The 27,941-nt window shown below is 46.1% G+C and overlaps 1 protein-coding gene across 17 annotated transcripts in view; it reads left to right on the forward strand.

Moving 5' to 3' along the window:
* The window catches only part of PPP2R5C (protein phosphatase 2 regulatory subunit B'gamma), a 139,577-nt gene that overhangs the window by 76,201 nt on the left and 35,435 nt on the right, over positions 1 to 27,941 (forward strand). For all 17 annotated transcript variants that reach the window (XM_027957408.3, XM_027957412.3, XM_060401935.1 and 14 more), the window contains one exon: positions 7,383 to 7,582. In XM_027957408.3, coding sequence (XP_027813209.3) covers positions 7,383 to 7,582 — 200 coding nt within the window. The remainder of the gene's footprint in view (positions 1 to 7,382; positions 7,583 to 27,941) is intronic.

A 27,941-nucleotide genomic window follows, 5' to 3' on the forward strand; every position in this document is an offset into this window, starting at 1 on the left:
GTCCTTAGGTCGTAAGAAGTCCTTCTCTACTTCTTTCTCTACATGGGATATTCTTTCGTATTATTTTCTAAAAGCATTAGAGTTTTATCTTTCAGACTGAAGTCCTAGCCCTCCAGGAACTTGTTATTTTTGCATAGAATATGATCCGATTTCTTCTTTCTCTATCCTTCCTTCTCTCCTGTCCAGAACTGTATTTTTAAAGACTGATCTTTCTTCGCTGTCCTGTAGTGCAGTCCTGTCGTAAATCGAGTATATACATCTCTACAGGTCTATTCTGGGCCTTGTTCTTGGTGGCCGTTTTCCTTCATGAAACTTCCCTGTGAGTCTAGATTTCTGGAACAGCAAGTCCTCCCACCCACCCTGTGGTTCTTCTCTGAGGGTCTTGGTGAGTGTTGCCCCTTTGCTTTTCCATGTACCTTTTAGAATTCACTTATCAGTTCACAGAAGTCACCGTTGGATTGGATTGAGATGGCACTGAACCAGGCGGCTCAGTGGTAAAGAATCCGCCTGCCAATGCAGGAGACGCAGGAGAGATGGTCGACCCCTGGGTCGGGCAGATGCCCTGGAGGAGGAAATGGCAACCCACTCCAGTATTCTTGCCTGGAAAGTCCTGTGGGCAGAGGAGCCTGGCAGGTGGGATCTCAAAGAGTTAGCCGGGACTAAGCATGCACGCACAGACCTGCAGACCAGTTCCTTCACCTGCTGGATGTCATCTGTAGAGTCCTGTCGCCCGTGTCTATCTGGTTGGGGAGCTAGGGAGAGCTCCCCTCGGAGGCAGTGGAGAGACCAAGGTGAAGCCCTCACCGCTGCCTTGCACCGTTGCTCAGGCAAGAAAGAGAACAGTGTCGGTACTCGTGGATGAAAGGGTGGTACACACAGAAATCCAAAAGGACTCACAGAGGCATCACTAGAATTAATAGGAGCTGGGACCACCTGGAGGGCTGGGCTGGGGTGGGAGGCGGGAGGGAGGTTCAAGAGGGAGAGGACACGTGTATACCTGTGGCTGGCTGACGTTGATGTGTGACAGAAGCCAGCACAATATTATAAACCAGGTATCTTCCAATTAAAAATTAATTAGTTAAAAAATGCAGGAAATTTGTTTTCATACACACAAAAGGGTTCAGTTCAGTTCAGTTCAGTCGCTCAGTCGTGTCCGAGTCTTTGCGACCCCATGAATCGCAGCACGCCAGGCCTCCCTGTCCATCACCAACTCCCGGAGTTCACTCAGATTCACGTCCATCGAGTCAGTAATGCCATCCAGCCATCTCATCCTCTGTCGTCCCGTTCTCCTCCTGCCCCCAATCCCTCCCCGCATCAAAGTCGTGTGACTTTTGTAACCAGCTACCCTTGTAGCTGTTCTGTAGTGCAGTCCTGTCATAAATCAAGTATATACGTCACTGCGGAACAGCCTTGACTGTATATTGTCACAAAAGAGTAACTGGTTACAAAAGTCACACTCCAAATCTGTTTTTTTTTTTCCTAAACCACAGCAGCAGTTAGAAAATTCTTGAATCTTTTTAAAGATACAGTTTATAGTAGCATCAGAACATAACAGATACCTAAGAATAAACCTTGAAAAATGATGCGTACTGTATTTTTAGGAGAAGAGTATAAAATTTTTATTGAAAGACATTTAAGGAAAAGAGTAATTGGAGAAATATTTCATGTTTGTGGATTGAAAGAGTCAGTATTGCAGAGACTTCTATTCTCACCAGATTGATCTGGGGAATTTGAAGGGCCATGCATGGTCAAGATGTAAAGCTGGACAAGGTGAAGGAGCGTCATCTGACAGGTAATAAGGCCCATTGTGAGGCTCTGCGATGATGCTATGGGGGAGGTGACGGTGCGACAGAAGGGCTCTCATATCTGCAGACACTTGGTTCAGGACAGGAGACGGAGGAGGCAGTGGGGAAAACAGTCACTTCAAAATCCGGCATGTGAATTCTCTTTCAAAATCAAAGCAGTATTGCTGAACTCTTCTTGGTGGGGGGTACTTGCCAAGCGTAAGTGGAATTTAATACCTATTAATGACGAATCCCAGATTTATTCCAAGTTGGTAGTAATTGGGTTCAGCCGTATTCCCACTCACTTTGTGCTCAGAATAAGTGTATTGGGAAGACAGGACGCCACGGCTGAAGGATTGGCTCCCTCCTTCTGGAGAGTTTGTCCGTGTTTCCGTTTTGTGTGGACTGCCTCTTGTCTGCAGGCTCAGAATGGGCACATGCTGGTAGGCTCTCGTCCCCACACTGTCAGGAGGGTGGGTGCTGGGGGCCGGGAGAGGCGCATGGGGGTCTCTCAAAGCTAGCCTGCCGCATCTGCTTATGTGAGTGACTGCGAAACGGTTCCCAGCCTCATGGCCGTGCCTCCGGGAACATCTTCTCAGAGTGACGTTCTCTGGGCTGGCGGTTCGTGCAGCTCTGGCTTTGGTTCTCATCGGGGTTGTGTTTATTTGGGAAAAGCCATCATCTCTGTGCTAAGAAGTCCTGCCTCTCTCTGACTGTCCTGCCAACAGTTGATCCTTTTGGCATCTTGGAATGTTTCTCTTCTCCACCAAGATGAGTCATATGGAAGTGGGCTTCCCTGTCTTGTTTTGTTTTGTTTCCTTTGATAATATTTCTACCCAGAGACTGAGTTCACATGCCGCCCCTTCCAGTACAGCGACAGTTCAGTGATGTAACTTTTTTGTGTCCCATCCTACAATTTGGCGGTTACAACGTGTTGTCCTGTCCGTCGATCCCTGCGATAATTGAGATGCGCAGATGCTGTAAACACCTGTGGAGCCAGCTGTGATGTGCTGGGTTGTATTGGATTCACTCGGGAAGGCCTAGAGAGGCTCCTCACTGCCTGGCCAGCGGAGCAGTCTCAATCACTCCTGCCTGGCAGCAGAGCAGTCTTCAACATACACCTCCAGTGTGTGTCAGCTCCTGTGTCAAATATTAGTACCTCCTATTTTTCTAGTCTTTGTAAAAGCAAACACAAGTAGAAGTTCTGTCATCACCCTGGGTAGGCCCCAGGGCTCACCCACATTTTGCGGGTCAGCGGTCAGAGGAGGGTGTCCACTCCTTATTAGCTTGCCCTGGAGCCACTGGTGAGAATGCTGCCCTCCCTCACCCAAGGGCCAGGGGCACTCACGAAGCCACCGCAGTCTGGCAGCAACCCTCATTAAGCACACCCCTATGCATCAGTTGTTAATTACAGACTTCCCTTTAGGAAATATGTTTTCTGAAGAGAAATGTGTTCTTCAGATGCTGTGGGTTACTGTCTTTTCTCCGCTCCTTGCTTCCTGCAGGTTTTGCGTGGGTATCATCAGGTTTGCTCCTGGTGTCATCAAGGATTTACCTTGAAGTAATCAGGAAGCATCCCAAGTTCACATTAGCAAATCAGTGAAAACAACTGAGGGAGGGGTGAAGAAATTCATATAAACGCAAGGCACCTGTGATGTTATCTGTAGAGAGGAATGTTACCGCTCTTAACTTTAAAAGATAATAATGAAAGGAAATGTTACTCAGCATTAAGAACGCTCTCCAGCCAGTGCCGTAAGTGCCCTTCCATGTTCCTCTAGCTCTTAGATCAGAGATCTCACTCCACACACTGTCGGGCTTCCGGGTGGTACCCTGCGGCCTGTCCAGACCCCTGTCACGGGGGCTCCCGGCCAAGCCCGCGGGCTACAGCAGTTTGTCTCATATTGTGCTTTTTAGTTGATGCTCTCTTTGGGGCCCAAGGTTGCTCTGTAATGTGTCCGAAAACAAGAATGTCAGTGTTACTCATCTGTAGACAGTTTAAAGTAAACCACTGTCACTCGTGGGCAGAATTCCAAATCCATTCTTTTATTATTGTGCTTCATAGAAGTAATTGTAATAATTGGGTCAAATCCAGGGTCATGGTTTATTACTTCGAGAGTCAATACAGTCTTGAATACCAAACGCTGAGGCGTGATATACCGACTGTGTCAGCCCGGGTTCGTTTTTACCGTTTGATCCACATTGCATGGTAATCAGAACAGTCAGGTCAAGTACGGGTTGTATCTCTCGTACCTTTTTTCCTCTTTCAAGGTTAGCAATTCTCTATGGCTGATTCTTGTTGATGTTCGACAGAAGACAACAAAATTCTGTAAAGAAATTATCCTTCAATTAAAAAATGCATTAAAAAATATTAGCAATGCTAACAATAGTTTTTAGAGAGTTTATTTTTCAATTACAAAAATAACTCATTCTGTAGAGACCCAGCGTACACAAGGGTAAAAAGCATATTCTCCCACCACCACCTCCACTCATTTTTATCCCCAAGTGGTACAGTCTGTTAGCACAGCAGAAAGTACTGAAGATTTTTAAAATATGCTGACCAACAAGAACCTAAATTAACCTGCATTCAGAAAACATAGGAGGGACTTACCTGGTGGTCCAGCGGTTAAGAATCTGCCTTGCAATGCAGAGGACACGAGTTAAATCCCTGGTCAGGGCTCAGGGAACCAAGCTCCTGTACGCCATGGAGCCGCTGAGCCCGTGTGCCACAGCTGCTGAGCCCAGGCACCACGGCCAGAGAGCCCGTGCACCGCAGCAAGAGATCCCGCCTGCCACGCTAGGACTCGGCACAGCCGAATAAATCAGTGAGCATGAGGAGATATCTGATGGGCTGTGGGTATGATAGTTTTCACTCGATTTGATTGGTCTAATACAGTTTAAAAAAAATAATAAAGTTGTAAATGTAGCCAAATGAGTTTTCAAAACACGAGTTCATGAAATTTTGCTCACAAACTTTAAATAAACTGTAAATAAAAATATTTAATACAGTAAAGATGGAAGGCAGGAGGAGAAGGGGACGACAGAGGATGAGATGGTTGGATGGCATCACCGACTCAATGGACATGAGTTTGAGTGAACTCTGGGAGTTGGTGATGGACAGGGAGGCCTAGCGTGCTGCAGTGCATGGGGTCGAAAAGAGTTGGACATGACTGAGCGACCGAACTGAACTGAACACCTTAGCTGTCTGGAGCCCTGGAAGAATTGACAGTTTCAGCAAGTTGAGATTTTCTTGGTTTTTTTAGAAGAATATTTACTGGTAGAGATTTTATGAAGAAAAAGGATTTTACTCTGCCCTTCCTTCTTGCTGCAGTAGGCTTGTTTCAGAGCTCTGGTGACAGCCCGGTCGTCATCATGTAGCCTTTAGGGGTAAATATGGGCTTCTCGGCTCTCTACAGTATGAGAAAGCCAGAAGGTTCCATGTACACAAGCTGTGACTACAAAATGTGTTCATTCAAGGTGTTTCTGGCAAAGTGGAGGGTGAGTGCAGGTGTGGAATTGAGTGAGGACTGAAGTCAAGCTCAGAGGTCATTGAGAAAATGAAGCTTTTCGTTGAAAAGGGCTGGATATTTGATTGTAAAGAGACCCAGACATTGTAGTGACTGTTACTCATCTGAGTGATTCAGCAGCCACCTAGACTCAGAATGTCTGTGGTCCTGGCTCCGTCCCTCAGTCCTGAGTACCCTTCAGGCAGCACGCCCTCACCCCTTGGCAGCTGTGCAGTGTGGGGACTCGGGAAGCTTCCCAGGAAGTGGGAGGCTGTGCTGAGGTGCCTGCTAGTTGCAGGGTTCCACACTGGGCACTGGGGGGTACCAAAAACCAAGGGACAGTCACCTGGCACCTGCTCTCAGAAAGCAGCCCGATGGGGAAGAGATGCCCAGCAAGGGAGCTGACCATTCAAGGCAGAAAGAGCTAAATGACGACCAGGAGCGCGTCCTGTCTGACCAGGAAGTGAGCAGGCCCAAGCGAGAACCCCAGACAGGAGGGGCAGCTGGTGGAGGAAAGGGAGGTGAGGGGGCTGGGGGAGCTGATGCGGGGAGAGGCAGGAGGAAGCAGGAAAGCCAGGGTCACCTGGGCACCCACTCGCGGTGCCGGCTCCTATGGGGCGGGGGTCTCAGCAGCTTTGGTCTCAGGACCCTTTCACACCCCTCAGAACTATGTAGGACCCAGAGGGCTTCTGTTGATGTGGGCTTAACTACTGATATTGACCACATTAAAAATTAAACCAGAAAGGGTGGTATCATTTTCTGTTTTTGTAAGTCTTTTTAATGTCTGACTTACTAGGAGAGAGCTGGATTCTCCAGCCTGCCTCTGCATTCAGCCTGTTGCCATGTGTTTTGGTTAAAACAATGCAGGAAGACGCGTGATTGGGAAGGGAGGAGCGTTCCAACAGGCTTTTCAAATCATTATGGACATTTTCTTTGATGCCACAGCAAAAAGTAACCAGTGAGAGGTTTCTTGAAGGAATCTGCAGTGTGGAATCTGAAACCACAGTGATAGGCTCCTGTACACCTTATCAAATTAAGACCCAGTGGGCTTTTTCATCCTCCGAATGGCTATTTTACCCTTAACTGATAGTGTAACACCAGTGTGATCTTGTGGAAAATCTTGGTTCACCGTGTCAGGCAGATCTTGGACACATTTCAGTCAGTGGGTCAGTAGATCCTGTTTGTTAATGTCACTGCCGATTTCCCCTTTAGCCCAGAAAGCTGTCACATTCACACGGGCAGATCGGGGCTTTCCAGTACCTCCCAGAACGTCACACAGAGCTCCATCACTTCCCAGTCCTACACTGACCCTCCGTGCCTGCATCTCGCTTCTGTTGCATCATTGTAAAGATTTCGTGAGAAAAGTATGTGTGGTGTGTATAGAGGTCTCAGTGCGCCCCCGGCCCAGGCGAGCATTCCCTCAGTAACACCGTTACTGTTTGTGCTGTTTCCGCGTGGCTGTTGTCGTGTGTGACGCATGTTGACCGTCACCCACGCTGACGGAGGATACGGGGCCCCAGGGTGGGTGGAGACCCCCACTGTGTGCGTGGAACAGTGCACTCGGCCAGCTCCACAGCGATGGTCCTTGCTGCTTGCCAGCTGGCCGAGGGACAGCCACCACGCCCTCCCCTGTAAATCTCGAGCAGCGGCGGGCCTGGGGGGCACCCCTCCTGCGGCCTCTCACCTGCCGTGTGCAGCGGGCCCGCAGTGCCTATCGCCCTACACCGGAGCTGCGGTTTGCCTCCTGTTCCACTGCCCGCCATGCTGCGGCATGCGATATGGCTTCAGGGTCACGTTTGTTGAATGAAAGCACTTAATTAGAATTTTATTTTGAACAGTACTCTGGACATGGCTTCAGAGAGTTAAGAAACATAGAAACTTTGTCATATGAAACATATGATCTGAGCAGCGACTAGCTTGTTTTTTCCTTTCATTGTCTTTAAGGAATGTATAACCTCTCTTCACTCCTACCCCATCTCTTTGTTTCTCGAATCTCAATAGAGATTCAAAAGTTGTAGAAAACTTGAAAGCACGTCGCAGTAATTCTGGGTTAAGCATCGTTGCGATCGATAATCCTTTGCTTTCTCCTTTTCAGATGTTCCTCCTGCTGATCAAGAGAAGCTTTTTATCCAGAAGTTACGTCAGTGTTGTGTCCTCTTTGACTTTGTTTCCGATCCACTAAGTGACCTAAAGTGGAAGGAAGTAAAACGAGCTGCTTTAAGTGAAATGGTAGAATATATCACCCATAATCGGAATGTCATCACAGAGCCTATTTACCCAGAAGTAGTCCACATGGTGAGTAATTGCCGTTAACCGGCGTGCCCCGCCCTCGGTTACAAACTGAACTCTGACTTGCTTAGAATATGCTAAGGTGTTTAAGCCTAACGTGACATTTGCTACTGAAAAAAAATCCTCCTGTTCAAAAGTAGGTACTGGCACCTGGAAGAAGGGACATCTTTGTGCCATGCCCTAGACCACAGTTAGGGAACTCGAAGGACCGCCGTGCCCTGCGTGTGTTAACTCACCTGATCCTCACAGCCACTACGTGGGGTGGAAATGTCAGAACTTTCATTTTTTTCCTGACTGTTTTACTGTCTTAAACAGTGCCCGTGCATAATGCAGAAGGAAGCGTGTGGTCCACGCACGGGCAGGAAAATGCGAATGGTTGGGAGGAGGTAGAATAGCAGTGGGGCCAAGCAGGAGTCAGGAACGTCCACCCTGATTGGCTGGTTCACTGTCGGTTTCGTTTGACCCCCAAATCCCCGTCTTCAGTCTCAGACTCTCCAGCCCATCTCTAGGTCCTTCGCAGATCCCGCTGTGACCTCAGTCACAGAGGTCACATCTAGAGGTTACCATCTGGAAACATTTCACGTGATACCATTTTTAAAACTCTAATGTTTAATGCTGAACTCCAGTTGTAACAGACAACTGGAGTTTTTTTGAATTGTTATTTTATCTGTCTTTGAAATATTACTCCTTGATAACTAGGGAATCCTTGTGGCTTAATATAAAATGTTAAATCCTGATTTCCATTGAACTCTCTAAGTTTCTGATTCTGTTCCCCCAGAGCTATATATTTCAAAGTTGACTCGGCTCATTGACCTAAAATATGTTTCTTACATTCGTATGTGTGCTTTGGGAGAAAAGAAATGTAAGTCACGTTCTTTGTGTAGTTCACAATTTCTTGTATCCAAAGTTGAGAGATCAGCTTGCTTCCTTTATTTTGGTTAGCTCTTAAAGGTCAGACTTTACCAGCCTATCGTCCGCCTAGGGCTGTGAGGCCCGTCTGGGTTCCTCCCCGGACGCCTACCTGAAGAACCGTCACAGGCCTATTGTTCGTCACTAAGTCGTGTCCGACTCTTGGCAACCCCATGGTCTGCAGCACGCCAGGCCTCCCTGTCCTTCACTATCCCCTGGCAGGTGTGTACTGATCAGTAAATCCTTTAAAGCCTCTCTCATTCAGACTAAGGAAAATCAGGGAATGTCTTTTTCTCTCCTTAATTTCCGCTCTCAGTTACTATGGAAGGGCCTCCCAAACCCCAGAATCACAGAGAGAAAGCTCTAATATCTTCTAACACTCTGATAATTCTGTTGTTCACAAGATGTTTTGCAGCCCTCCTGGAACATTTTTTTTTAAATGTCTCAGGGTAGGGATATGACTGTGTCTTCTAAAATGATTGAAAAATCATTAGTCCCTTCATCATGTGATGAATATTCCCCTTTCTCCATTGACTTTAAATGCTGCTTTACTGTATATTAAATGTATTCTATTTTTGAATTAAATGTACCTATATGGCATCTATTATAAACACTCAATTTATTTGTATTAGATGACCGTGTGGAAGCTTCTTCTGTTTGGACGGGGCCTGGGCTACCGGCAGCCCCTGAGTCCTGCTCTCTCCCCGGGAGGGAGGGGTCTGCAAGGGGCATCGAGGCCCAGGCTGGCTGGGTGTGGACTGGATTCCTGCCCTGCACTGCTCACGGGCCCTGGTCTCTGCTGGGTCTTTCACCAAGGTGGCCTGTTGCCAGAACTACTTAGCATGCCTCGCGCTCTTGAGACTTGTTTCAGATGAAGTGATCGTTACTTCTTGCCTCCCTGTTAAAACCGTATCCTAATAACCAGGCTCTCCCACCCTCTTAGCTTTGTTCCTATTCAGGCAATGCAGACCTTCTTCAGAGTCCTGGGCATCTTGCCTCTAATGCACATAGCAGACACTTGCTGAGCATCCCCTGAACACATTTTTAGGTGAGGAAATAAGAATGGTGAGCAAGATGTGCGCCTTCCCAGACCTGGGATCAGTAACGTGTCGTCTTTGGTTAAGGTGAGGCCATGAAAGACGGGGAAATGGGGAGAGAGTAGAGTTGCAGGACCGCCCACGTGGTGGGAAGAAGGTGCAGAGAGAAACCTGGTGTGAGGTGAGCTAGACCGTCCCACGAAGGTGCGCAAGGAGGTGCTCGCAGCATTTCTGGCCCTCTCAGAAGCAGAGAGGGTGCAGGACTCAAGGTGCAGCACCTGGACCCAGCGGGGCAGGTGCAGAGGTGGGCCCCTTCGCAGTTCCATCCCAACTGCCCCTGGTGTGCTTACCACTGAGCCTTGCTTGAAGGGTTGCCTGGTATGTGTTTTGCTTTTTTTTTTTTGGCTGCACCACATGGCCCATGGGATCCTAATTCCCTAACCAAGGATCGAACCCGTGTACCCTGCAGTGAAAACACAGAGTCTTCACCACTGGACTGCGAAGGGAGTCCCTGTCTTAGTATTTTTACTGACATTTATTCCCACTGACTTTGAAGAATCCAAAGCTCTAGAGATGTTGCAGTTTTATGCTTGCTTCTTTTAAATACGTTGCCTGTTAGACTGGGCTGCTTTTTTTTTTAACAGATTTATTGACGGGTAATTCATAAGTACAATCCACCCCTTTAAAATGCACAGTTCGGTTCAGTCTGTTCCCAGGGTTGTGCAGGCATCAGCACATATGATTTTGTAATATTTCTCATCCCCCTAAAAAAAAATCCCGTACCTGTTAACAGTTACTGCCACTCTTCCTAACTCCCCACCCCTGCCCCTGGTAACCGCTCCGCTGTTTTCTGCCTCTGTAGATTTGCCTAACCTGGATATTTCTTAGAAATGGAATTATACAGTACACGACCTTCTTTTACTTTGCATAACGTTTTACGTTTCATCCATGGTGTAGCGTGTGTCAGAACTTCTTCTTATTGCTGAATAATATTCCATTACAGGAATATATGCTCCACATTTTATTTATCTGTTTATCCATTGATGGACGTTTGTGTCATTTCTGCTCCTGAGCAGCTGTGACTGATGCCACTGTGAGCATTCCTGTACAGACTTCTGTGTACATGCTGCCGCTGCTGCTAAGTCGCTTCATACATGTTTTCATTTCTCTTGAGTGTTTACCCAGGAGTGGAACTGCTAGGTCCCATGCTGACACTCTGTGTTTAGCGTTTTGGAGAGCTGCCAGGCTGCTTCCCAAAGTGGCTGCCCCGTTTCACATTCCCAGCAGCAGAGTAGGAGGGCTTCAGTTTCCCCACCTCTCCCGTACTTGTTACTGTCTGTCTGTTTGATGGTGGCCATCCTGGTAAGTGTGAGCTGGGGTCTCACTGTCGTTCTGGTTTGTGTTTCCCTCTTGGCTAATGACGTTTAGCACTTTTCATGTGAGCTGTGTCTTTTTATACGTCATTCAACGGAAATTAAATGAACCTTATAGATCATCAAGCCCGACCTTTATTTTCCAGATTAAAATAGCTTAGGTTCAGGGAGATGAGGATGAAAAGGGAGCAATGCCCATGGGGGAGGTTCCTGGAGTCTAGATTCTTGGGCTAAATTACATAAACTCCATTATCTCAATATTTTGGCCATTTTAAAAATATAGTCAGCCATCTGGTATTTAATTAACTTATCTAATTAATCTGTTTTTCAGGCATTGGCATGTTTCTCATAGCAAAACCAAGTTAACAGCATAGCCTCTTCTTTCACGGAATACCATTTATACTTGAACGACTAACAAAAAAGTTATTCAGATTGGGTTTTCAGGGAGCATCTTCTCACAAAATAAAATGAAAATGTCACTTTAAGGAAGATAACTGATGATGTTTGTTGTCAATGATTAAAATTTGAGCATTCAAAGAGAAAATTCAGGCTCTCAGGAGAAATTTTGAATTTTGGAAGATTTGTGTCTGCCAGTGCAGACGTCAGCTTCCCAGTGCTGCGCGCCATCCTGCTGAGACTGGCGTCGATACCAGTGAGTGGGATCCTTAGCATACACAGTGAATGGAGCTAGACGTTGTGGTGCCTCCACAGTCCTGTGAATATGTTGAAAACAACCAAATTGTACATTTTAAAGGGGTGGATTGTATGATACGTGAATATCTCAATAAACCTGTTTTTAAAAAGCGTGGCAGTTCAGTCTAGTAGGCAATTTGTTCACAGTACATTAATACACATAGTTCAGTGAGGCCAGTATTTTCCAAATGACAAACAGATGATGTTATAAAACCATTCATTGGCCGGAGAGCCATTCAGAGTGCAAGACACATCACGGGGTTTTCAGGAATTAGAGACCCCTCTAATTGATAAGATTGAGGATTCCACAGAATAGGTAACCTTTAGTGAACTACCACTTGTCAAGTTTGGGTCAAGTATCAGAGAAGTCCACAGTTATCTAGAAGCGCTATTGATCACGCCTCGCTTTTCCAACTACCTAAGTGCTGGAGGCAGGTTTTTCTTCCTGTATTTCAACCAAGTGAACATTCTGAGCATAGCAGATAGAAGAATTCAGCTTTGTGGTTCTTTTTTTTTTTTTTTTTTTAATTAAACCAAATAGTAAAGAAGTTTGGAAAAATGTGACACAGTGCCATTTTTCTCACTGAATTTGTTTTAGGAAATCTTTTTATTTAATATGAGTTGTTTTATGAAATAACTAATGTTAGTTATGAAAGAAGTAGTTTTTATAAATTTATATTGACATGAGCTTATTATTTTTTAATGAGCAAGTTTTTTTAAAAAATTTCTCTGCTTTAATTTTTAATACTGTCAATGTCCATAGACAGAACTCTAATAACAAAAGTTCTTTGGATCCTCAATAACTTGCAGGAGTTTAAACGGGTCCTGAGACCAAAAAGTGTGAGAAGCACTCCTCTCAAGGAGTTCTACCAGCACGGCCTGGGAGCGGCTCAGAAACATTTCCTGGGGCATCGCTTTGCTGGGGCATCGCCCTGTGTCTCTGGGTCACACTGAATGGCCTGCCTGCCCCGCCCCCTGAGATTAAGCCTTCCCTGCTGCCTATGACAACTCTAACTCCCCCAGGGCTCTCAGTTCCAGAGAAAACGGCTTGCCCCGGCTTCTTCTGCGGAATTTAGCGCAAGTCCTGATCAGAGCTCAGTAACCCTCACTCGATAGTTTCCTGCCTAGGCGAGGGCGCTAAGGCTAGCCTTGGTCACAGATGAATATGGCCTGCAGGTCGGAAAAGGAGTTGTTTTGGTCACCGGTTGAGTGGAGTGGCTGGCTCAGAGGTGCTTCACATCAAGGTGGACCTCTCTGGCATCACCCACCTCTGTGGGGCTGGATTACTCCATAGAAGTCAGTGACTCTGACTCAGGGGTGCCCTTCCGCAGTCCACCTTACTGTCTCAGAGAGACTGTGTTCTAGAGGAGCGTAGAGCCAACTGCTAATAGTAGCTGCCTCTACGTGGTGTGTTTATGTGGATCTTCCCCTTTTACTCTATTTTTGTAATTTTAAAAAATTTCATATGATTATGTATCTCATTTGCCATCATCAAAAATCAGTAAATATGTTTTTCTTTAAAAAAAAAAAAAAAACCCTCCTGGTGTGTAGTGTTTAACAGTAGTACTGTCCCTATCGGGATCCATGTTGAGTTTCCAGGGGAAATGAGTTCATCACCATATTTTAATCTGTGCTGCTTGTCAGTGACGAGATGGTGCCTTGCAAGTTTTCTTTTATGCTTGGGGTTCAAGTCAGCGTTTTCTAATAAGAGCAGAGGGTTTCCCTCTGGTCCTTACTGGAGGTTTCACCGAGATCCCCTTGGTGATCGTCCAGTTAAGGACTCCAGTTAAGGACTGATGTTGGATACTCTCCTTCGGTTTTTATATCTGATGTTTACAGTGTGTTCTGGAAAGTTTTATGTGTTGTAAGGGTAAAGATAGTTTGCAAATGAGAGGGGAAAGGGCGTTTTGAACGAAAGGAGGTGGTATATTAAAAATGAAGCTTCAGTAGTCTGCAGATTTCTTTCGGGTGGTGATTTAAACCATCAGTTCAGTTCAGTCGCTCAGTCGTGTCCGACTCTGCGACCGACCCCACAGACTGCAGCAAGCCAGGCCTCCCTGTCCATGGCCAACTCCCAGAGCTTACTCAAACTCATGTCCACTGAGTCAGTGATGCCATCCAGCCATCTCATCCTCTGTCATCCCCTTCTCCTCCTGCCCTCCATCTTTCCCAGCATCACGGTCTTTCAAGTGAGTCAGCTCTCCACATCAGGTGACCAAAGTATTGGAGTTTCAGCTTCAACATCAGTCCTTCCAGTGAGCAATGCTTTCCCCTTTTTGCCTAGTTGTTTTTGTTTTACCAAAGTCACAGTAACGTGGGGGTAAAGAGGTGCTTTCGTCAGAGATGAGCTAAGGGGAGATGAAAGCAACAAGTGCTTGTTAAAACCCAGAGAATGCTTGTTCTACCTTAAATATCAGTGAGCCGTTTCTTGGAGATTTGTTCTTATTTTGAGAGAATTACCCTTTGCTTTGTTGGATGTTTTAAAATTAGTTTTAAATGTGTGCTTATTTTAAATGTGTGAAATACAAAAAGGAAAAAAAAGTTAACCTTTGTCTTTACTCTGCCCTTTCCCAGTTCTGCCTAAACCCACCCCTACCTCCAGCCAACCAACTTATATGTACCTTTTTTCCCAAAAGATTGCTAAGAAATTTTGGGAGATGATGGATACATTTATCATCTTGCATGATCATTTCGTGGATGTATGCAAATGTTAAATGTATCAAATTGTACAGTTTATATTCAGTTACACATGTCAGTTGTACCTCACAAAAGCTGGAGTTTTTTAAGCTCATAAATTAATACCTATTTCTTTTGATCTAGGAGCACAGTGAAGAAATTATGAAGACACTTAGGGCATTGTGAACCAAGAAGGTTTGAGAACTCAGAACCTAGTAAATATCTTTCTGTAACGTGTTTAAATTAATTTTAAATTTCCATATGGCAACGTTAACTTTCTAGTGAAGAGTTCTCTGAAATCTGACAAGTATGTATAGTCATGTAACCACTCAGGATAGAGAACAGTTTTATTGCCCTCCAAAAAAGCACTGCACGGTAGTCCTTTGAAATCAGACCTTCCCCTTATCCATTGCCTCTGGCGGCCATGAACCTATCCCCCAGCTCTGTTGTTTGACCTCTTCCAGAATATCATATGAATGGACCCGGACAGCATGTTGCCTTTTGAGTCTAGCTCCTTTAACTTAGCATAACAAGTTTGATGAGTCAGTTTGATGTTTGAGCACACAGGCGTGGGATTGCTGGGTCATATCGTTGAGCATTTGTTTAACTTTCTAAGAAATTGCCAAACTGTTTTCCAAGGTAGATGTGCCGTTTTCTGTGCTCCCACCAGTCACATGTAATAGTTGCAGGTGCTCCACCTCCTTGTCAGCATTTGGTGTCTTCAGTCCTCTTATCTTATTTTGACTTTAAGCTGCAATTCCCTAATGATTAACGATGCTGAGCATTTTTTCCTGTGTTCGTTTGCATATCTTCCTTGGGGAAGTGTGTGTTCATGTTATTGGCCCATTTTTTAATTGGGTTGTTTTCTTATTGAGTTTGAGACTTCTTTACATATTCTGGATACAAATGCTTTCCCAGATACATGATTTGCAAATCCTTTCTTTCAGTGTGTGGCTTGCCTTTTTATGTGAACAGTGTCTTTTAGAGAGTTTTCCATTTAGATGAAGGCTAATTTATGATTTGTCTCTTTCACGGATAGTGCTTTTGGTGTCATATATAAGAAGTCTTTGCCCCACCCAAACTCAAAACATTTTCTCCTAAACATTTCTACTTTTACATTTAAATCTATGATCCATTTTCTCTGAGGTTCATTTTTTGGCCTATGGATGTCCAAGTATTTGTTGAAGAGAGTAACCGTTCTCCATTGAATTCCTTTCCACCTTTTTGATATGGTCAATCAAAAATTGGCTGTATTTGTGAGTCTGTTTCTGGACCCTGTATTCTCGTCCACTGATCTAGGGATCTGCTCACCTATACCATACTGTCTTCATGATTGTGAAAAGTGACAGTGTTAGTCGCTCGGTCTGGTTCGGTTCAGTCGCTCAGTCATGTCCGACTCTTTGTGACCCCATGAATCAATCACAGCACGCCAGGCCTCCCTGTCCATCACCAACTCCCTGAGTTCACTCAGTTCTGTCCAAATCTTTGTGTCCCCATGAATTGTAACCTGCCAGGCTCCTCTGTCCATGGAATGCTCCAGGCAACAATACTGGAATGGGTAGCCATTCCCCTCTCCAGGGGATCTTCCCAACCCAGGGGTTAAATCAGGTCTCCTGCAGCGCAGGCAGATTCTTGACCATCTAAGCCGCTGGGGAAATCCATTAGCTTTGTATTAAATTTTGAGATCAAGTCATGTGAACGCGCCAACCTTTTTATTCTTTTTCAAGTTGTTTAGCTTTCCTAGTTATTTTATCTCTCCAAATTAATTTTAGAATCAGCTTGTCTTTATTTACAAAATATCTTTCAAGGGTTTTAATTAGAATTGTATTAAACACGTACATTTGGAGAGAATTGACATCTTAACAGTATTGAACCTTTCGATCTATAAACGCAGCATGTCTCCCCATTTTGGTCATCTCTGAAGTTTTAGGCATGTAGATTCCCCTGTATTTTTCAGACTCGTAAGTGTGAGTCTTTCATTTTTTGCTGCCACTGTCACTGGAGTTTTTTATTTTCTGTTTCTTGCAGCTGCATCAAGTGCTTCATGTTATGCAGTGCGTAAGTATTGGTATTGTTAGTTAAATTGTCCTTTATAACTGTAAAATGATCCTTTTATCACTAGCAACATTATTTTCTCCAAAGCCGACTTTGTGTGGTAGTATAGCCCCTCCAACTCTCTCTTGACTGGTGTTACCATGGCAAATCTTTTGCTTTCCTTTTGCTTTTGACCAATGTGTGTCTTTATATTAAAGTGGACGTGTCATAGACAGTATATGGTTGAGTCTTATACTTTTATTCAGTCAAGCAATCTCTGCCTTTTGATTGGGGTGGCCAAACCATTAACTTTTGTGGTGAGTATTGATATTGTTGGGTTTAAATCTACCATTTTGCTATATTTTTTCTCTCTTTATTCTATCTGGCTTTTGTTCCCTTTTCCTCTTTTTCTGCTTTCTTTTTGACCAACTGAATGTTTCTTGTGATTACATTTTATCTCTTTTGTTGGCTTTTAAACTATCACTTGTTTTTTTAAAAAAAAACCTTTTTAAATTTATTCTTGGCAGTGCTGGGTTTTCGTTGCTTCGTGAGAGCTTTCTCTAGTTGCGGCAAGTAGGGGGCTACTTGCACGGGCTTCTTACCGTGGGGGCTTCTCTCGTGGAGTGCATGCTCCAGGCATGGGCCTCAGCAGCTGAGACATTCAGGCCCCAGCGTACATGGAGTTGGTATCTGCGCCTCGTGGGCTCTAGGGCGTGGACTGAGTAGTTGTGGTTCACACGCTTAGTTGCTCCATAGCATGTGAGCTCTTTCTGGACCAGGGGTCAAACCCACGTCCTCTGCATTGGCAGGCATATTCACATCCTCTGCACCACCGGGGAAGTCCGAAACTATCACTATTGTTTGGTCTCATGTATTTAGCTTTTCTAGAATGCATCTTTATTTAAATCTCTTTAAAATAGAACTGTTTCCTAAAAATAATACACCATGGGGTTTATAATATACAGAGAAGATGTATGGCAACAACAGCAGAAAGACTGGGGTAGAAGCAATGGAAGTCTGCTGCTGTGAACATATTTACGTGACACAGTGTACAGTCACTTAGAGGCTAACTGTGACAAGTTAAAGATGCATTCTCAGTTCAGTCAGTTCAGTTCAGTCGCTCAGTCATGTCCGACTCTTTGCGACCCCATGAACTGCAGCACGCTAGGCCTTCTTGTCCATCACCAACTCCCGCAGTCCACCCAAACCTATGTCCATTGAGTCGGTGATGCCATCCAACCATCTCATCCTCTGTCGTCCCCTTCTCCTCCTGCCCTCAATCTTTCCCAACATCAGGGTCTTTTCCAATGAGTCAGTTCTTTGCATCAGATGGCCAAAGTACTGGAGTTTCAGCTTCAACATCAGTCCTTCCAGTGAACACCCAGGACTGATCTCCTTCAGAATGGACTGGTTGGATCTCCTTGCAGTCCAAGGGATTCTCAAGAGTCTTCTCCAACACCACAGTTCAAAAGCATCAATCCTTCACCACTCAGCTTTCTTTATACTCCAACTCTCACATCCATACATGACCACTGGAAAACTATAGCCTTGACTAGACAGACCTTTGCTGACTCTCTGCTTTTTAAGTAATGTCTCTGCTTTTTAATATGCTGTCTAGGTTGGTCATAACTTTCCTTCCAAGGAGTAAGCGTCTTTTAATTTCATGGCTGCAATCACCATCTGCAGTGATTTTGGAGCCCAGAAAAATAAAGCCAACCACTGTTTCCACTGTTTCCCCATCTATTTGCCATGAAGTGATGGGACCAGATGCCATGATCTTAGTTTTCTGAACGTTGAGCTTTAAGCCAACTTTTTCCCTCATCTTTTTCACTTTCATCAAGAGCCTCTTTAGATCTTCTTCACTTTCTGCCATAAGGGTGGTGTCATCTGCATATCTAAGGTTATTGATATTTCTCCTGGCAATCTTGATTCCAGCTTGTGCTTCTTTCAGCCCAGCATTTCTCATGATGTACTCTGCATAGAAGTTAAATAAGCAGGGTGACAATATACAGCCTTGTCGTACTCCTTTTGATCCAGTCTGTTGTTCCATGTCCAGTTCTAACTGTTGCTTCCTGACCTGCATACAGGTTTCTCAAGAGGCAGGTCAGGTGGTCTCGTACTCCCATCTCTTTCAGAATTTTCCACAATTTATCATGATCCACACAGTCAAAGGCTTTGGCATGACTTTCAATAAAGCAGAAATAGATGTTTTTCTGGAACTCTCTTGCTTTTTCGATGATCCAGCGGATGTTGGCAATTTGATCTGTGGTTCCTCTGCTTTTTCTAAAACCAGCTTGAACATCTGGAAGTTAACGGTTCATGCATTGCTGAAGCCTGGCTTGAAGAATTTTAAGCATTGCTTTACTAGCGTGTGAAAGTGAAGTCGCTCAGTTGTGTCCGACTCTTTGCAACCCGTGGACTTGTAGCCCACCAAGCTCCTCCGTCCATGGGATTCTCCAGGCAAGAATACTGAAGTGGGTTGCCCTTTCCTTCTCTAGCGTGTGAGATGAGTGCAATTATGCAGTAGTTTGAGCTTTCTTTGGCATTGCCTTTCTTTGGGATTGGGATGAAAACTGACTTTTTCAGTTCTGTGGCCATTGCTGAGTTCTCCAAATTTGCTACCGTATTGAGTGTAGCACTTTCACAGCATCATCTTTTAGGATTTCAAATAGCTCCACTGGAATTCCATCACCTCCACTAGCTTTGTTTGTATTGGTGCTTCCTAAGGCCCACTTAACTTCACATTCCAGGATGTCTGGCTCTAGGTGAGCGATCACACCATCATGATTATCTGGGTCATGAAGATCTTTTTTGTACAGTTCTTCTGTGTATTCTTGCTACCTCTTCTTAATATCTTCTGCTTCTGTTAGGTCCCTACCATTTTTGTCCTTTATCGAGTCCATCTTTGCATGAAATGTTCCCTTGAAGAGATCTCTAGTGTTTCCCATTCTATTGTTTTCCTCTATTTCTTAAACCCTCTTCAGTTCAGTTCAGTTCAGTTCAGTCACTCAGTCGTGTCCAACTTTTTGCGACCCCATGAATCGCAGCATGCCAGGCCTCCCTGTCCATCACCAACTCCTGGAGTTCACTCAGACTCGCGTCCATCGAGTCAGTGATGCCATCCAGCCATCTCATCCTCTGTCATCCCCTTCTCCTGCCCCCAATCCCTAAACCCTCTTATACTTACCCAAATAATTGCCATTTTCAGTATTCTTCATTCCAATATCCATCTGATACCAGTTTTCTTCTGCTTGAAGGACTTTCTTAAATTTCTCTTGTAGTAGATGTGTGTTGTTGTTTAGTCGCCAAGTTGTTTCTGACTCTTTGCAACCCTATGGGGACTGTAGCCCACCAGGCTCCTCTGTCCAAGGGATTTCCCAGGCAAGAACACTGGAGTAGGTTGCCATTTCCTTCTCCAGGGGACCTTCCCAACCCAGGGATTGAGCCCACGTCTCCTGTTTGGCGGGTGGGTTCTTTGCCTCTGAGGTCTGTGCTGTGCTATGGATAGTCACTCTGCTGCTGCTGCTGCTAAGTCGTTTCAGTCATGTCTGACTCCGTGCGGCCCCATAGACGGCAGCCCACCAGGCTGCCACCAGGCTCCTCCATCCATGGGATTTTCCAGGCAAGAGTACTGGAGTGGGATGCCATCGCCATCTCCAGGATAGTCGCTCAGTTGTGTCCAATTCTTTGCGACTCCATAGACGATAGCCCACCAGGATCCTCTGTTCGTCAGGATTCTCCAGGCAAGAGTACTGGTGTGGGTTGCCATGCCCTCCTTGAGGGGATCTTCCCAACCCAGGAATCGAACCGGAGCCGCCTGCTTTGCAGGTGGATTCTTTACCAGCTGAGCTATCAGGGAAGCCCACCCCTGAGGTCTACCAGTGATTAATTCTTCCAGCGTTTGTTTGCCTGAGAAAGTCATTCTTTCGCCCTTGATTTTGAAGGGTCTGCAGGCGCACCTCATTTCATTGTGCTTCGCTTTATCGCACTTTGTGGGCCCTGTGTTTGTGACACATTGAAGATCTGTGGCTGTCCTGTGACAGGCAGCTCTACTGGCACCATTTTCCCAACCATTCCGCCCGCTTTGTGTCCTGGTGTCACACTTTGGTAATTCTCAAAATATTTCAAACCCTCCACCAGCAAAAAGATTATGACTCTCTGAAGGCTCAGATAATGGTTAGCACTTTTAGACATAAGGCTATTGGACACTTAATATACTATGATATGGTTTCACTATAACTTTTATAGGCACTGGGAAACCAGCAACCTCGTATGACTCGCTTTATTTTGATATTCACTTTATTGCAGTGCTCTGGAGCTGAGCCCATAATACCTCTGGTGGGTGTAGAAAATTGTGCTACACTCTCCTCCTGCTTGCATCGTTTTTCGTGAGAAGTCGGCTGCCTTTCCTGTCTCTGTTCCTTTGAACCTAGTGTATCTTTTTTTCCCCCTCTGGCTGCTTTTTACGATCTTTTTCTTTTATTCTTTTTAATCAAGCACCTTGATTACGATGGCCCTTGGCGTAGTTTTCTTCTTTTTCTTGTGTTTGGAGTTCACTTATAATTTTTATCAAATTTGGGAAAGTATTTGGCCCTTATCTCTGCAAACACTTTTTTCTGCCCCCTGTGCCGTACTCCTTTAGAGACCCCAGTAGCGTGTGTGTTAGGGCTCTGAGAGTTGTCCCACAGCTCACGGGTGCTCTTTTTCTCTTTAGCATTGTATTTTTTTTCCATGTGTTTCATTTGGTGATTCCCTTTGTTGTCTTCAAGTTCAGTAATTTTCTGCAGTGTCTACGCTTTTTTGTTAATTCCCACCCGGTGAATTTTTCGTCTCCCATTGTCGTCTTCATCTCATACGGTTCATGTCTTCTCTGTCTTCGTGTTCCCACCTAGCTTTATAAACACAGAATGCTGTTTTAGCCTTATCTGTTCATTCTGCCGTTGTGTCAGTCCCAGGCATGTTCCGTTGATGGGTTTTCCTTCTTGTTACAGACTGTATCGTTCATGCTGCTTTATGTGTCTGGTAATTAATTTTTTATTGGATGCCTGACTATGTGGATTTTGTCTTGATGAGTACTGCATACTTTCTTATTTCTGCTAATTTGCAAACAGTTTGATCCATTTGATTCTTGCTTTTAAGAGGTGTTAGGAAGGACTAAGGAGAAGGTAGTGGCAGTGGCCAGTACTCTTGCCTGGAAAATCCCATGGACGGAGGAGCCTGGTGGGCTGCAGTCCATGGGGTCGCTAAGAGTGACCCGACTGAGCGACTTCACTTTCAGTTTTCACTTTCATGCACTGGAGAAGGAAATGGCAACCCACTCCAGTGTTCTTGCCTGGAGAATCCCAGGGACGGGGGAGCCTGGTGGGCTGCCGTCTATAGGGTCGCACAGAGTCGGACACGACTGAAGCGACTTAGCAGCAGCAGGAAAGACTAATGAGCTGACTCACTGGAAAAGACCCTGATGCTGGGAAAGATTGAAGGCAAAAGGAAAATGGAACACCAGAGGATGAGATGGTTGGATAGCATCACCAACTCAGTGGGCATGAATTTGAGCAAACTCCAAGAGATGGTGAAGGACAGGGCACCTGGAGTGCTTCAGTCCATGGGGTCGCAAAGAGTCAGACACGGCAACTGAACAACAAGGAAGGCCTGCGGTCATAGTCACTCTGCGGCTAATTATCCCCTCTACTGAGATGAGACCCCCCCCCCCCCCCCCGATTATGAGCCCAGTACTCGATGAATTAATGAATTCTTGCAGTCTGCTTGGTGGGAACAGGCACTGCTGCTGGCCCTGGGTGAGCACTGGGTCTCTGCTCTTTCCAGGTGCCGTTTCGGCTCCAGTAGTTTCTGACACAGACGTGCTGGTCAGTCCTCTGCTGAGTAGCTTAAGGAGGCCGCTGCACTCTCTGGAGTTGTCTCTGTGCAGCTCTGTCCACTCTTGGACTGTGCCTTGTAAATTCCAACACCTGCGTCTGCTGAACGGCACCTGGGTTCTTTCTGCCCGTGCTGCAACCTGGGAATTCTGTTGAAGGAGAAAGCTGGGCATTTGCTTCCCATCTCTCAGGAATCTCTGTCTTTCACTGCCTGAAATCCATGCCTTGCAAACCGTTATTCCATATGTTTTAGCTTAGGTTTTTTGGTTGTTTCAGGAAGTAGGGCAAATCCCATTTCTGTTACTGTGTCTTGTCAGAAAGTGTAAGTCTCTGCTTTATTATAATAGGTACTCAGTCGGTTTGTAACTGCATCCTCACAGGTGGTCCAGCAATGATTCTAAAAATGAACTAATTAAAGGTGATGTGCCTAATTTATAATTGTGTAGCTGTGTACATCTAGTCAGTGGAGATGGCACGTAGCACGAAGATGGTTGGTTATGCATACATGACCAGGAGATAAATACTTTAGCTCTTAAGCTTCCCTTTTCAGTTCGTTTCTCTCATGTTGAATGCAGAATACATAGTTTTGCCATTCCAAAGCATTCCTAAACTTTCCACAACTTATTGCAAAAAAAAAAAAATCAATGTATGTGATGTATAAGGATGTTAATGGTAAAATTTAATTGGTAGCTGTATAGTTATTCACTGTGAAATTCAGCTGTTTATCGTTGAGGTTTTTCAAAGCAAGATACTGGGGAATACATCGTTCAGAAGCTATATAAAAGTCACCTTAGGTCCAGAGTAAACAGCTTAGGAGAAGCTTCCATTTGCAATGTTATCTTTAAATAGCACCAACTGAACTATAAGCATTGCAGATTAGTGGTTATCTTTTGTAAGTAAATGTTCTGTTCTGAAGTTCAAAAAATAAAAACTAAAGAATAAATTTATATGCATAACTATAAATGACTAGCATATTTTCATTTGAAGAAGATGCTGCTGCTGCTGCTGCTGCTGCTGCTGCTGCTGCTGCTGCTGAGTCGCTTCAGTTGTGTCCGACTCTGTGCGACCCCATAGACGGCAGCCCACCAGGCTCCCCCCATCCCTGGGATTCTCCGGGCAAGATCACTGGAGTGGGTTGCCATTTCCTTCTCCAATGCAGGAAAGTGAAAAGTGAGAGTGAAGTCGCTCAGTCATATCCGACTCTTAGCAACCCCATGGACTGCAGACTACCAGGCTCCTCCATCCATGGGATTTTCCAGGCAAGAGTACTAGAGTAGGTTGCCATTGCCTTCTCTGAGGATGCTATTATACCCTTAATAGTGAAATAGTCATACAATTTAAATGTATGTTGTTTGAAAATGTGAGAGTAAATTTCCTTTATTTAAGTATTCTGTGAAGACTTGTAGAGATTTATCTCCATAGCTTTAACTTTGATTAAGAACATATTTGACCGTAAGAATAACCGGCTGTTCACAGTAAGAGTTCAGCTTGTGGTTCCTTCATCCGGGCGTCTATTTGGAGGTAGAGCTGCATCCTTTGAAAGCAGCTCTCACTTAGAGGAAGTAGTGATGTTGGTTCCTGGAGGAGGGGACCCAACTTCACTGCCCCCACCCATGTTAACAGAATGCTTGTTCTGTGCCACGTGAAGTGATGGGCCTTGGAAAGCAGCACCGGGGGAAAGACATTAGACCAGGAATTACCCAGCCATCCAGTTATATCTGAGACACAGATCGTGAAGAGAGGGGCAGGATGATGGAAGAGCTTAAACTCAGGGGCCCGATTTGAAGGTTAGGAGAGGTTCCCCTGATGAGATGACACTGCAGAGGAGAGCTAAGGCTCAGTTGGGACATTTTCACAGTTTCCAGGCGATTACTTGGTGTTGCAGTTAATAAGGTGACTGGTCAGTGCTTTTCCCAGAGGACCCACTTGCTCTCAGCAGGTTTTTGAGGCCCTACCGGGTGCTGGGCGCTGCGGCGGGCACTGGAGGGTCAAAGTCAAGCAGATGCTCCCCAGGACGACACCTGAATTCTGCTGTGAAGCCAGACTGATCTCATTTTACAAGTGAGGCAAGGGATGGTTTTTCTCTTTCAGATTGCTACTAAGATTTTTATTAGCCACCTAAAAAGTCAGTTAGAGTTACTACGATTGCTTTCAAAGTATGAATTGCTTTGTGGAAAAGTTACATCTTTGTGATACGATGTCATCTCACACCAGCAAAGGGAAGGGTCCCTGTTCGTTCGGGTATTCTTTAGTGCCTTTCCTAGGGTTTTCATGCTCTGAGGCCTTGTAACTGACTTGTGAGTTCCCAGGCCCTTGGTCGTTTTTGTGGCCACATACCTGGGGTCCACCTGTTAATCATGTTTCCTCATTACCTGCTGTTGGTGGAGAGGCTGTTGCTGTTAGGTGTGTGATTTTGGTTTTCGTATGGGTGGTCCAGCTATGATGCTCTGGCCTTTGCCTCTGTTGGTTTTCCCAGTTATATAATTTGCAGTCAAATAACAGCTTGCCGTTTAAAATATAATGTGGAAGGGTTCCATTACCCCCTACCCCCAAAATGTATCTCTTAGCAATATGACCCTCAGAGCCTGGCCTTCCTATTACAGGAAGAAGGGCTGTAATTTGGCCTTTGGTGGACTCATCTTTATAAATCCTAGTGATATGAATAAAACAGAATCAGTAGCAGTAGAGAACCCTTGTGGTCTTAAGCAGAGAACTGAATAATCAGCTTTTCTTTCCTCGTCTCTGAATCAGATTATCAGTGTTCCTTTTTGGAGTGTGTCCCTGTCTTAAACCTTTATATTGTCTATACTATATACCTATATATACTATATACCTATATATATATACACTATATACCTATATATTGTACTGCAGGTGTCTCACAGCGTGAGTGTTTCATTACTTCACCCACTGGCAGGGAGTATCGCAGGTATAGAAAGCGTGCATGTGACCGCTAAATGGTGAGACTTTTCCATAAACTCGCCTCTTGAGCCATTTTGGTTTGTGTTTACTCAGTAAATTTGGCACCTGGGAGAAGAGCATCTCCAGGGTCATTTAAATACTAAAAGTAGAATGTCGGGAGAGCTGTCAAAGCAGGTGCTTCCTACAGCACGGTCAGTCCACGCCGTGCACGGGGGCTGTGCACGCCTGCACACGTCATGACGTCTGTTTCTCACATGCCCCATGCAAAGCAGGGGTTTACTCTCTTTCTGCAGGTCAGAAAACCAAGGCTTGAGTAGGCTGTTGAGTCTCGGGTCCTGCTCTTGAGTGAGAAGAGGGCCCAGGGAGGCTGCCCCCTGAGGCCACGCTGCACCTTTATGTCCAAGACCTGATTCCGGCTCTGTGTGCCCGGATCGGGGTGCACGCTGAGAGGCTGTGGGGGGGGGGGGGTTGGTCTGCATGATCTGCACCAGATCTAAGGCTTCTAGACTTAACGGCAGAAATGGATTCCCTCTGATTTCCATGGCGTGATGTTGGCAATGATCGCCTTCTATAGTGCTAAAGCTAAACTCCACGCATCTAGACAGCACGTGGATGACAGACCACGGTGCTCAACTCATTTGACCCCTGAAGCTGTTGGGCTAAGAAATGTTGGTGGGTTGGTAGCTCGAGGTGGCCTGTTTTTTTTTTTGTTTTTTTTTTTTTTTGCCTTCTGCTCTTTGCAAAAATCCCATGGACAGGAGAGCCTGGTAGGCTCTTTTTACCTTTTGCTCTTGCCTGGAAAATCCCATGGACAGGAGAGCCTGGTAGGCTGCAGTCCATGGAGTCGCTAAGAGTCGGACATGACTGAGCGACTTCACTTTCACTTTCATGCATTGGAGAAGGAAATGGCAACCCACTCCAGTGTTCTTGCCTGGAGAATCCTAGGGACGGGGGAGCCTGGTGGGCTGCCATCTATGGGGTCGCAAAGGGTCGAACACTACTGAAGCAACTTAGCAGCAGCAGCTCTTTTATCTGTGTTTTAGTTTTTAATGTCTTTAGTCTTTTCTAGAGCATTAAATCAGTGCAATGAAATGTGGTAGGAAAGGAGGGTAGAAATTAGTGTGAGGTTTTTGTTGTTGTGTGAAACAAATAATTTTCATATCCATTGGAGCTGGGAAGTAGTAAAACTTCCTGGACCGAAGATGGTCATCCTCACAGGACACTGAAAGGGGGACTTTTGTGTTCAAACCAACTTGGTCTGCAGCCCCTTGCAGGCCCCAAGGATGGATCAGTCAGAGTTCCTCCAGAGAAGCAGAACCAGTAAGCTAGAGCAGAGAGAGAGGAGCAGATGGACGCGTGGGTGGGTGGGTGGGCTTTGGAGGCTCTGTCTCAGGACACATGGCGTCCGACGGGGCAGACCTGAACCCCAGGGGGCGGGCGCTGCCGCTGCTGCACACCGTGGCCTTGCTTCTTCCTCAGTGAAGCTGGTTTTGCTCTTAGAAGACTTCTAACTGCGTGGATGAGGCCCACCCTCATTCTCGAGGGTACTCTTTCCTTAAAGTCAGCTGATCTAGGTGGGACCACAGTGACTAAATGCCGTCCCAGTGACAGTCAGATCACTGTTGGATTGAATAGTGGGTACTCTAAGCTGTCAGCCGGGTATGCTTTTTTTTTTCAGCCATTGCCTTAACCACAGTCTGTCATGCCTCCCTTTCTTGCTCCTCTGGTTACAGCTGTCACACCTGGTTTAACACTCAACCCCTGGCTCAGAACCTCACCATGCCCACCTATCGCCTGAGCGGGGCCTGTGCCTGCCGTCCTGCAGCCTGGCCTCTGCCCGGGTCGCCACCCCTCCCGGGGGCATCTGTGCTCTGCGGAATGTTGGGCTTCCCCGAAGACCCCCTCTGAGGGGCGGCCATCTCCCCGTGTGTCCCAGCCTCCAGCCCCTATCCAGGCGAGCTAACCACTCCTCTCTCCCCTTTGACCTCTGTGGCCCCTGTGCTCCCCTCTAGGTGCCCTGCACCCCAACATCACGGGCCCACCAGCAAGTCTCCCAGAGAGGAGGGCGGAGTGTGTTCACAGACACCTCCCCGCCAGATCCAGGACTCCTAGGCCCAATTTCTGGGAGCCCCCCAACCAGTGGCTCTCAGGGAGAGGCTTGGGAAGCCCGGCCCGGGAATCTACGAAGGCCCCCCGGCTCCGTTCTGATCCTGTCCTCTCGCACCCCGCAGCCTGGGAGGAGGAGTGGCCGGCGGTGGTGACCGAGCTGGTTCTGCTGACTGTGCCCCACCTCACAGGCCCAGAGGAGACAAGCTTGCCTCTCCTTAGTGGGCGGGCGCCTCACGTCCCCTCGTTCTGTAGCGTGGGCTTTGGGACCGGGGACCTGGGGGCCAGCGACAGAGGACTTGCCCCTTCAACCTGGCCACGGCTGTCCCAGCATCTGCTCTGCGGTCACCTGTTGTTTGGGAGGCCTCTTCTGGGCCCTGTGCACACACCCCATCCACAGGTTCCGGAGCACAGCCCCTTTTTACTTTTATCTTAGGAGTGTGAGAGTGAAAGTCGCTCAGTCATGACTGACTGTTTACGACCACATGTACTACCCATGCGTGTCCTTGCAGTTCTTGGAATTCTCTAGGTCAGGATACTGGAGTGGGTTGCCTTTCCCTTCTCCAGGGGATCTTCCCAACCCAGAGATCGAATCCAGGTCTCCTGCATCACAGATGCAGGATTCTTTACCAGCTGAGCCACAAGCCACAATATTACTCATATTTTTAGCAAATTGTTTTAGTTGTTTCTGGCTTTTGGTTCCTTGCTCCAGCCATTCTTTGTTCCTCCTGTTCCTGGACCA

This window comes from Ovis aries, chromosome 18 (assembly GCF_016772045.2).
Source record: "Ovis aries strain OAR_USU_Benz2616 breed Rambouillet chromosome 18, ARS-UI_Ramb_v3.0, whole genome shotgun sequence".
Classification (NCBI taxonomy): domain Eukaryota; kingdom Metazoa; phylum Chordata; class Mammalia; order Artiodactyla; family Bovidae; genus Ovis; species Ovis aries.